Source organism: Diabrotica undecimpunctata, chromosome 2, assembly GCF_040954645.1.
Source record: "Diabrotica undecimpunctata isolate CICGRU chromosome 2, icDiaUnde3, whole genome shotgun sequence".
NCBI classification, from domain to species: Eukaryota; Metazoa; Arthropoda; class Insecta; order Coleoptera; family Chrysomelidae; genus Diabrotica; species Diabrotica undecimpunctata.
In genome coordinates, this window is record NC_092804.1 from 32,585,514 (window position 1) to 32,597,761 (window position 12,248).

Sequence of the window (12,248 nt, forward strand, 5' to 3'; positions counted from 1 at the left end):
CTGCTTATCTTGTTTTTGTTCAAGTATTTAATGTTTTCTTATATATATTGATACCATCAGTTGTCGGCTAGTGTTGTCCAAAATCGGCCTTGGTCTTGCAGTCTTGGTATTGTTCTTGCGTTTTCCAATACCAAGATCAAGATCAAGGACCGCCTAATTTTAGCAAAACTAAAACCAAGACTGACCGTGCAAGATTTGAGTAAAAACAAGACTAAGGCTGCGAGACTCTTGCGCCTTGCAGTTAGGACTGAGTGTCGGTGAATAAATGGCAAATTGAATAAGTCTTTTATTCCATTTCATATAAGACGAGGGTTCATCCCTTTCTAGACGGATAATGTTTTTTAAAATACAGGCAAGTTTGTGTCATTGATTTGGTTTTTTTATGTTTTAACCATGTTTTAGCACACGTAAGCTTATTAAATAAACTTTTTTAGGAAACAGATTGACTCCCGTGGGACATGGTAGATAGCTAAGTTAGTTAGAGTATAGGGACCTATCGCTTAGTACGTGGGTTCAAACCCCACCCGGTGTCAGTTGTTTGAACATTTATTAATTTGGTTGGTCTATATTATGGCTGTGTTATGTCAAGTTTAAAATGTACCTAATCTGTAACGTTGTTCTAAGATCTAAAGTAACGTTTAATAAATAGCAATAGGCTAACGGGTAACTGCGAGACATGCAAGACTCTTGCTACAAGACCAAGATCAAGATCGGGAGCGCAATACCAAGACCAAGATCAAGTCCAGGTATATTGGCGCAAGACCAAGACCAAGACTGTCTAAGTCTCGTCTTGTTCTCGCATTTGGGCAACACTACTGGCGGCATTACCTCAAAGGTCTGTCGGAATTACCTCGGTAATCGGGGAAATACCGACACTTGCTAAAGTTAGGGAAATATTTTTTACCAATATTACCTACCCAATATATGCGAAAAATTTTAGTTATACAGGGTGTTTCAAAATGGTTTGTCATAAATTGTACCTTAGTACAAAAGTGTACACAAAAAAAGTTACAGCCCTTTGAAGTTACAAAATAAAAATTGTTTTTCTGCATTATCTCCTAAACTACTTGACATTTTGTAATAAAATGTAATAAAAACGGACACGTTACTTTCTTGTTCTGGAAGAATTTTTCATAAAAAAGAAACAACAAAATCTAAGGACACAGAAAAATTTTAAGGGGGGTGTGCAGCCCTAAATCCCCCCAAACTTTTGAGTACGTTCAAATCAAATAAATTTTGTGGCATCACTAGTTTAATACATTATTTTTAAAATTTTTTTGCCTCTTTTCATCACTTTAAAAAAAAAATAGTTTTTATTGAGTTACGGCTCTTTTCATTAACCTTTAAAAAATTACGTGCAACTAAATGATGAATGGCTTAAATGAATTAACAAGTACAAAAAATGTCTATAACTTCTATAAATATGATATTACAATAAATGTTCAAAATGACCCCCATTTTCTTCAATACACATTCGGTATCGTTTTAATAAGGAAAACCGAATGCGCTGAAAAATCATATTTTTCTGACGAAATTGATTTGCAGCTTCAATTATTCTAACCCTCAATTATTGGCTATCCTTTTAGAATAATCTTCAACCAATAACTCTTGAACCGTTGTTAAGTGATATTGTTTAAGCAGCTGATCCTTCAAACGCCTCGAAACCCTTATGTGAGGAACATTTAGTTGAGCAGCTATTACCCTTGTACTTGTTCCAGGACTTCTTCAATGATTTCTAAAATGTCTTCATCCGTTGCATCCATTATTGGACGACCACTATTGCCAGCCACTTGCGGTTGGAATGTACCCGTTTCCCGTAAACGAAGATCAATGATCAGAAATAATCGTTTATCGGATGTATTTCGATTGGGGTATTTTACTGCATAACCCCTTGCGGTTGCTGCGCTATTTCCTTGACATTCACCTACGATATTTCCGATAGTTTATTGAAATCATAATTTAATCTGATCCAACTTACCCACAGTTAATGCATATCTGCCATTTCCTGAAATATGTAGACCATTATAATACCAAAATTTTTAATATTAATCTTATTCACACAATAAGCTGGTAGCTTCAAATTATTGACTATTATTGATGGAACTGTTTGTAATTATTGTACCCGTAGAAACTAATTGTAATTTTATGGCCAACTAGGAAAAAACTAGTTTTTCGAAAAAGTGATAGGAGGCAAAAAAGTTTTAAAAATAATGTGTTAAACTAATGATGCCACAAAATTCATTTGATTTGAACGTACTCAAAAGTTTGGGGGGATTTAGGGCTGCATACCCCCCTTAAATTTTTTCTGTGAGCTTAGATTTTGTTGTTTCTTTTGTATGAAAATGCTTTCAGAACAAGAAAGGAAAGTGTCAATTTTTATTACAAAATGTCAAGTAGTTTAGGAGATAATGCAAAAAAACAATTTTTATTTTGTAACTTCAAAAGGCTGTAACTTTTTTGTGTACACTTTTGTACTAAGGTAAGTTGGATTTAATCAATTTATTTTTGTTCCCGGAATGCGCGATTTAATTTATGACATACCTTTTTGAAACACCCTGTAATATAGGTATTTTCAAAAACAAACGTAACTTATATAAAATTAATCTGAAAATTCAAATTCTCTTAAGGTATCGGGATTCCCCGGTCTGCCCCATAACGTCTTGAATATTTTAAGTAATGTATTTTTAAATGAACTAATTATCAGTTTTAATACCCCTTATTTTTACTCATTCACTATTAGATAAAAGTAGTAGATAAGTAAAAATTTGGTAAAATGAAATACTTCTTTTACGGTACCCTTTGTAGTTAGAATCCTACCCCTTACTGTTGCACACCAAAAGTTACCAGTAACATCCCTACCATAGGGCGTTTGTTTCTAGGGTCACGTCGAGGATCCAGAGGAAGTAGTAACGTCTCTGCTGCATCCACCAAGTCCAACAAGAGCCCCCCGCAGGCCGCCAATATGAATTCGGCCACGACGCCCATGTTGGAAAGTGTTACAGTCGAAATACAGGAACCCAAAGCTTAACAGCGAGGCTTCGCGAATTATTTTAAGTTAATTTTAAGTGTGCCAACCTCTTGCCGACAAAATCACATGTTCTCGTTTGTTGTCACCGGAAATCGATTGGTATTCTGTTGGATAATTTTCGGATGCTTCGAACTGAAAACAGACTGATTTTGTTGAGGGTGGTTGTTGGATAGTGTAGAGTACTTTTTCAGATTCTATATATTACTTCGGTAGTAACAAGTGATGTTAGGGACCAGAAAGGTAACTAATTTGCCCAGTCATCACATTCTTTTAAAAATCAAAATTATTCTCTGTACAATACCTGTAAAAATTCTCTCTCATTCTTCATTCGAAGTTCACAATAATATAACCGTACAAATATACTGTAGTTGGAGTTCTTTATTAGTGTAATCGAGAAGCACAATTTAAATTAGTAGCACCAGAGCTTAGATGTAAGAAGTAAAAAAAAAGATTTAATTCCGCTTCACTTAATTTTACCAAGAAAAATTAAGTTTGGTGGTAACAAAAATACTGGGAATATTTTGTGATACTACCAAATAAAAAGCTGTGATTGTATGTCGGTAGCTTATAGAAACGTTTAGAACCTGTTAGTGATTATCTAACGGAAAGCGCCTTATGGAATAGACTGAAGATGGTTGTAAATACCAAACGTTGTAGTCAGCTTCGGAATCTGTTGCTAAAATATAAAAATCGAGTAGAAAATAAACTATTTCCTAATTTTTATTCTTAATTATTTACAGAATTAAGTTTAAAAATTAACCAAAATGAAGAAAAATCCTTTAAGTCGCAACTTTCACCTAGCTACTTCACAATGCGGCTCAAAGGATTGGTTTGAATAAGTTAATGCAAAATAATAATTTTAAAAATTACAGGTTTGTATTTGTCTTGCAATGTTTTCATTAAGCTAATAGAGTTAGTGTGAGTGTACGTGTATTATATTATTTAGAAATATTTTAATAATAATTTTCTACTGATTTTTTAATAGCGTCAGTAATAGATTTCTTACCCTCAACTACAACGTAATCAGATATAACTATCTTCAAAACTATTACATAATACGTATCCAGTAAGATGCTCAAAAGTCGGTTCTAACTTAGAAACTGGCATGGACAGAAAGTGCTGGGAAAACTTTGTGCCCAAATCAGTTTGAATAAAAAAAATTGCAGTCTGGTATGGATTAGAATAAAGAATGTATACCTTTCTGCCAAATATCATCGAAACAATTAACTTGTACGATAATAAAGCAAAGCTACGTTCATGAGCATACAAAGAACAGTGGACTATCACTTTTTTAGTTGTTGAATGGCTCTCTTCCTCGTTAACTCTAAAATTTCTTTATTAAAACGTAGAACTTAAGCATTTAGATGTTTCAAACACAGAATAATAATACTGTCAGATTAAAACACGAGCTTAGCTCTGCTTACCGGTATTACGAGTTAACTATGTCGTGTGTTTGATATTGCAAAGAAAATTTATACTATAGCTTATATCTTTATACTCTTGTACTGTATACCTATGTTTCACCTACTTGCCAATACTTTTAATAAAATGCTAACAAGTTAATAATTCGTATTATTTTTAACCTGTAACTACTCAAAATCAAACGAAGGGATTCACCTGACAAAAAATGGACTACAAGAAAAACGGAAAATGAAGAAATTCTCAAATACAAAAGATTCGAATTTTTTCTAATAACCATTTTGTATTTTTTAATACCCTGTGTGGAATAGCTAGTCCTCCATCGGGCGCATCTCTAGGTGGCGGATAGGGGAAAGCCTTCCCAATACGGCTGATACCGACGAAATGAAATAACCAGAGTGGGCGACTGTAAATAGCGTCTTTGTCCCGAGTATCGGCTAAAATGTAAACCAGAGAAGGCAACGTGAAACCACTCCTCGTAAATATTTCTCAAGAAAACTTTCAAATAGAAACGGCCCCTAGTCGACGGCAAATCTGATTTACACTTAGATTATAAAGGGGTGCTAAGAATCCCCATGAGGAATAGTCTAAATATTTTAAATACGAACTTTAAGATTGCAACATGTACCATTAACTCGCAAACGCATGCCACGATATGGAACGTTTAGGAATACAGATATAGGGTTCGAGCGAAGTTAGATGGCCAGTTCTGGTAACGTTAAAACCATAAACAAAACTTTCTATTAGTCTGGTAATAATTCGTTACCATCCAATTCATGGTAACGGAGTTGAAGTAATTTTAGATGAAAAATAGAACAATGTTGTCACAAACTTTGTGCCATTTTCTGACCGATATCTACTTATTTAACTATGTGATAAGCCGGTAAATAATAACATAATTCCGACTTATGACTCTTAAGGTAGCATTCCGCATCATGCTACCGAGACAGGAGACAGAGACAGGCGACACCAAGTGAACTGTCGCCCCTTGAACTGGGTACGCGACCGAGACAAGCGACATACGAGAAACGTGCGGCTAAAAAGAAGGTATAATGACTTCGAAACTACTCTTTAAAAGGTTAATGGAAGAAGAAGAAGATGACGATATACTTCTATATTACATGTTTCGAATAAAAAAACGGAGTTGTATAAATTCTATATTTAAAACAAGGCGCGAGGAAGGCTTTTTTAATTTATTAATAATGAATCATTTATCATTAGATGAAGAAAAATTTAGAGGTTATTTTAGACTGAATAAAACACAGTTCGATTATATAAACAATTTAATAGAGAAGGACATACAAACGAAAGGCGACATAACATCAAAAGAAAAATTATCTTTAACTTTAAGGTAAGTTTTATATCTTAATACTAAAAAAAATATTAATTAATTTTATAATGAAAGAAGGGAATTGAAATAGTCTCCATCATGTTGTGAAGCAGGCGTACTACTATTGGTTGCAGAGGCTGATCCAGAGGGAGAAACGACGGATGAAGCATAAATATGTTCGTCTGATGTCGGGGGAGCTGTTTGAATGCTGCTTTCCATATCCATTTGCATTAGTTCATATTTTGTCAAAATGTTGAATATTTCGCTCCTTGCCTGTACTTGAAAACGCTGGTTCAATTTTCTCATTATAGATTTAATATGGTTGCCAAATGTATTAACTTTGTCATCATTTTCTTTGATAGTGTTTATTTCTTGCAAGAATATTTGTCTCTGGTCGTCTCGTTTCTTGATATAAGTCAAAAAATCATCTTCGACTTTCTTTCGTTTTTTAGCTAGCGGATGTGTAGATTTGGCTGTCTCCGGAGCCGGTTGGATCGACGTATCTAGATTTTCTTCACTAACAAAGGAGATTTCTGCCTCTTCAGTTGACATAAGACTTTCGGAAGAAATATTGGAGGCACTGGCTCTTTCGGTGGATACCTGTTCCAAGAACCGAAGTCTTTCAAACAGCTCCCATTTGGAATTTTTAGCTGGAGCACCCGATCCAGTTGCCATTTTCTTTTTACGTTTGTAACGATTATACGAATCTCGAATGTACTTCCATCTTTTTTTACAGTCAGCATCTGCAAAAAAGAAAAGTATTGTGTTATGTATCAACTAATTGTTAAAATGATGTTATTGTTACTGGTAAAAATTTAGTGATACAATTGTATTTTTTTCAGATTTCTTGCTACTGGAGAAATCTTTGCATCTCTCTCATATGCTTATAGAATATCTGCATGTTACATTGCAAGAATTGTGAAAGAAGTGTTACATATTTTAAGAAAAAAATAATTCCTCAATTTATGCCTGAGCCTACACAAGACGACTACAAACGTATTTCTGAGAACTTTTGGACGCAATGGAATATTCCGAACTGTATGGGAGCCATCGATGGCAAACACGTTCATTCATCAAACAACACGTATTGTAGTCTTAGCGATTGTGGACTCTAATAGCAAGTTTATAACGGTAGATGTCGGTTCTTATGGCAAAGAGGGAGACAGTAGTATTTTCAAAAAATCTGTAATGGGAAAAAATATTATGGACAACAAATTTAATTTTCTTGAGCCTCAGTGCCTTCCAGTAACTGATGTAAAACTAGGTTACTATTTAATAGGAGATGAAGCTTTTGGTCTTGACACTGCCATGATGAAACCTTATACAAAAAGAGACGCGAAGAATGATTTAAGTAAACAAGTTTTTAATTATCGACTTTGTCGGGGTAGAAGAGTTTCAGAAAATGCATTTAGGTTGTTGGCCCAGGTATTTAGAATATTTTACACACCAATAGCGATTGCTCCAGAAACATGTGATGACCTAATATTAGTTAGCTGTTGTTTACCTAACCTACTACGTGAAGGCTTTCTAGAAGAATCTGGGAAATCTGTTTATCGGTTGAATAGTTCCGATGTAACGTCACATCCAAATATGCAGTCTTTAATTCACACAGGCGGTTATACAAATAAAACCGGATTTACCGTAAGAGATGAGTTGAGAAAATATTTTACTTCTGAGGCTGGTAAAGTTTCTTGGCAAGAGGATCACGTAAAAAGAACAAACTAATAAATATTTTAGCTGTACATGGTTGAAATTTCTTTTAATAACGATAACCTGTATACACTGGAATATTCAATATCTCACTATTGCTAACCTTTATAATTACGTATAGTATCTATTATAAATATGTATTCACAAGAGGTTATACCTTTTAAAACTAATGAATTAAAAATAAAATTGTAACTTACCAGTTCTGTTCGTTTTTTTCTGCTATATCCTTCCAAATATTTTCCCGAACGATAACATCCTTGTAGGATTCTACTTGAGGATCGTATAGTGGTGGGCTCTTAGATAATAACTCTATTAGCAATTCGTGTTCCTCAGCACTAAATTTTATTTCGGACATTATTATTAACAAAAATGCATATACAAATCAGCGCCAAATCAGAAGTGTCGCGGGACGACACACTTCACTACTGCTCTTGTAGGAGACCGAGGAGACACAGACAAGCGACAATCGTTTGTCGCTTGTCTCGGTCGCGGGCTACGAAATGACCCTGATATAATTGCATTGAGAACAGACGTGGAGAGACCACAATCGGTCTCGCCTATCTGTCGCCTGTCTCGGTCTCCTGTCTCGGTCGCGTGTTGCGGAATGGTACCTTTACAGCCGATAAGCCCATGGTAGATCTAAAAGCGTGGTACGCTAAGGTAGAAAGACTTATAAAGATGGCCAAAAACCGAGACCTAATTTTTAACTTAGGGAGATTTTAACGCTACGTTGGGTAAAGGAAAAGTTTCTTAATTGATTAAAGACTTCGGATTTGGAGTAAGGAACCAGAGAGGAAAAGAAATTATCGAATTTTGTCAAAAACACAACGTGTTAGCGACAAACACATGGCTTTACCAAAACAAAACAAGATATCACAACGCTATCATCAGTGCAAAAACATAACCCGGAACTGGCATCAATTCCGATCATAATCCTGTTCACAGGAAGTACACAGACAGTAGATAAACAATTAATTAAGAAATGTTGACTACGATAGAATTACAGAGTCCGCTGCCGTAAACGTCCTGTGGAAAACTATTAAAGAGCAAATGAACAATGCAATAGGACCTAGAGACAGAGCAAACAGGAATAGATAACAGAAGAGATTTTAGCATTAATGGACAAACGTAGAGAATCAAAAGGAAAAGGTGACAAAGACGGAGAATCAATATTAACACTATCTTTGGCTCAACAATTCTTTGTGGATCTTGGTCTGTTCCAAGATTCGTTGAAACTTTGTCATTCGTCATTCATCATCCCTACGTCGGTCACAACTCCAACCACCTACTTCACGGTCGGTCTTTAGTTCTCCTTCCTACAATCATGTTGTCTGGCATTCATATTATATGTCCAGTCCAGTCCATCTAAGTCGCTGTGTTTTAATGAACGTTACGACGTCTGGTTTTTAGCTGGTATAATTGGAAGTAATATCTTTTGTGGTCGATCTTTTTTGCCCTTGGTCGTTTATAGTTCCCTAGAATATTCCCAAGTCTTTCAGCCTTATGCGACGGAGTCACTGTTTCTGCCTATATGTGAGGACCGGCCTCGGCAGTGTTTTAAATATAATTCTAGTTCTTCTTTGGATGATTCTTGGGTGGAATTGTTGTTGGAGTCCATAGTAAGCCCTATTTGTAAGGTTTATTCGCCTTTTAATTTCTTCGCTTGTTTTGTTGGTAGTAGTCACTAGCGAGCCAAGGTATGTGAAACTGTCAACACGTTCAAGGATAACTTCCAAAGATTGTTTCCCGTTTCTCATTTGTTATAGGTTTAGTAACCAACATGTACTTGGTTTTGTCTTCGTTGATGACTAGACCGACCTGTTTCGCCGTCGTTTCCAATACTAGGAACTATTGCCCAATATCTCGCTTACTACGCCCTATTATTTCAATGTCATTGGTCAAGGTGAAGGACGGAGAATGCAAAAGAAAATAACCGAAGCAAAGGAGAAATGGCTGGAAACAAAAGGTGTTAAAATATAAGAATTATAACAAAAACACGATTTTTTTATAGTTATATATAGTTTTTATAGTTAGTTTACGTCAACTAACAAGGGAACAACCTTAGACACTATGCTGAATATGGACGGTAAACTGCTAGAATCGACCGAAGATAAACTGAAAGAATGGGAAAACTATATCAAGGTACTTTTAATATAAAACTATGTCAAAATAACACAGGCTCGGACCAGATTTACTATTTTGGTATTGAAATTGAAGTGTTGTATTTTGAATGGATTTGTTAGTAATGTTTTTGTCGGTTTGATGATTAAAGAACAATTTATGTTTATGCTGTTAATATTGACCAAGTAGTAATTATTTGTAGTGCGTTTTAAAACTACTTAAGTATTTATTTTTATCTGTATGACTTGAAACTGTAAACGTAATTACTGTTGTTGAAAACAAAAATATCGTTCACTGATTCAGCTGATAAATTAGTTTAGTAGAAAATACATTCCTTCTCCAAAATGAAGTACAAGAAGTCCTCTTAGCGCTGAAGTGACAGAAACAATAAAAAATCACAGATTAGTGGTTGGTGATAATGTAAAAAAAGAAACGAGTAAAGTTGAAGCTTGTAATCAAAGTGTATTTACGGTGATTAATGAATTTTTTAAAGTAGGTGAACGATGATCCTGATTTGCCAAATTTGACGAAAACACATTTTGTAGATTAAAACAAATTAATTTTCAGTATCAATGCAGAGAAAGAAATGCCCTTTTATTAGACATAGACGACATTTTGGTGTGACGACGAGAATATCTTAGATAACAGATGACCTATAGAGAAGAGAAGCGCAAAATTTATTATCTGGATGAGGCATGGTTGAACACTGAGCATACAAAATCTAAAATATGGGTAGACACTGCAGTCAAATCATCTAAACAACCTTTTTTTGATGGATTGACAACGGCATTAAAAAATCCTTTAACTAATTACATTCTACATATTTCACATTTCAAAACTGACAAATAGTTTAAATTTTTAGGAAAAGGAAAAAGATTATTTGTCACATTAGCAGCGAGAATGGGTTTGTTTTAAATGCCCCCTGGGCATTTGAGTCGAATAAGTCTGCCGATTATCATGAAGAGATAGTCAGATCCAGATCCAGGTAAATCTTTTGAAAATTAGTGAAAATTTCCATTTTTATTTTTAACCAATTTTGCCGAGGAACTGAGTAATTCAGAATTGTTTTCTGCAGAAATGATTACATTTGAATTTTCTTTTCATATTATGTTTATTTTAATACGTCCCCTTACTTCAACCGCCTTTTAAATGACCACCAGATCCAGGTCTTTTTTCCGATTTTCAAAACAATAATAATTTTCGATAAATTTCAAAAAATTTTAGAAAGCCATTGTAGAGTTACAGGTGAAGCGGGGGGGCGGTGTTGTATAAAGACGAGTTTTAGCTCGGGTGCGTACCGTTATACATACTGCTATAACTTCGTTTCTATTTCGAATTTCTTAATAAAATTTTAGGTCAGTATCCCTATGATACTATGCTGGCCACTCACTTGCGGATATCGAAGAGGCCAGGCGACTGACAGGCCCTTAACTGAAGGATAAAAAACGTCACATACACGCAGTTATCGTAAAGGCATCGGCGCGCTCGCTTATCGAAACTGCACGTGTGTGACATCTCATCTGCAGTCCATTATCTTAACTGACATCGTTAAACAAATCCGATTTTTTGAAGAAAAGATAGCGAACAAAAGTGCAAATAATCCCGAATTTTTACGTAAATTCATTGATATTTATCAATCACACCCTTGCCTATGGAAGGTTAAAGATAAATCTTACGCGAATCGGGATTTAAGAGAGAAAGCGTATCAACAATTAATAAACCTTTATAAAACCTTTAATGTTGAAGCATCTCAGGATACAGTGCGCGGCAAAATAAATAATTTGCAAAGTGCTTTCCGTAATTGAAAAATGTTCAAAAGTCCAAAAGAAGTATAGACGATATTTATACACCAGGGCTGTGGTATTATGAACTTTTGTTATTTACCGCTAATCACGAAGATACTCGTGAGACTGTTTCTTCAATTAACAGTAGTGAGGATGAGGTAGAAGATAAAGAAAATGAAAATGTAAGTATTATAATTTTTATATACCTAACATGTTTATGAATATTAGTTATCACTACAAAAACCGATCTTGCCAAGAAACTTTACCTTCACCAACAAAAAAGTGTTCATACATTTCACGGACATCCTTTGCATGCTGTGATACATTCCGAGAAGCACTGGCCTGAAGTCCATCCATACTGTACCCTTCTCCCAGTTTCCGTTAATAACTGTTCCTGAATTTAAGTCCTCTATATCTGTTGAGCTAGGACACAACAAGCCATAACTACTAGGTCAATCTTTTCTGGTTTCATATTTATCTCTGTGTGAAGTATTCTAAACCGATTCGCCAAAATATCAAACGCATTTTCTACAACGTTTCGTGCCCGGCTTAACTGATAATTAAAAATACGCCGTTCGTTGTTTAAATTTTTGTTAGGGTATGGTTTTTGGTAGGTGTTCATTCAAGGCAAACGCATCATCGCCTACGAAAACAAAATTTAAATTCGATGTGGTTGAATCACTATTAGGCAAGTGTAAGTCTCCTTCAGTTAATTTTTCAAAAAAATCTGTTACTTCCAAAACGCCTCCATCCGATACTCTACCATTGCAGCCACAATTCACATAAATAAATTCATAATCAGCGTTAACTATTGCCATTAGAACTATGCTGCAATATCCCTTGTAATTATAAAAAT

The 12,248-nt window shown here is 34.9% G+C and overlaps 2 protein-coding genes across 3 annotated transcripts in view; both read left to right on the plus strand.

Moving 5' to 3' along the window:
• The window catches only part of jus (EB domain-containing julius seizure protein), a 411,352-nt gene extending 406,758 nt beyond the window's left edge, over positions 1–4,594 (plus strand). The window contains exon 6 of one of the 2 annotated variants that reach the window (XM_072522570.1): positions 2,865–4,594. In XM_072522570.1, coding sequence (XP_072378671.1) covers positions 2,865–3,028 — 164 coding nt within the window. In that variant the 3' untranslated portion in view covers positions 3,029–4,594. The remainder of the gene's footprint in view (positions 1–2,864) is intronic. The other variant, XM_072522571.1, reaches the window with a different exon arrangement.
• Positions 4,595–6,830: 2,236 nt separating this feature from the next.
• On the plus strand, positions 6,831–7,502 carry LOC140433640 (uncharacterized). The gene has a single exon (XM_072521621.1). The coding sequence runs from the start codon at positions 6,831–6,833 to the stop codon at positions 7,500–7,502; it is 672 nt and encodes a 223-aa protein (XP_072377722.1).
• Positions 7,503–12,248: the final 4,746 nt, after the last annotated feature.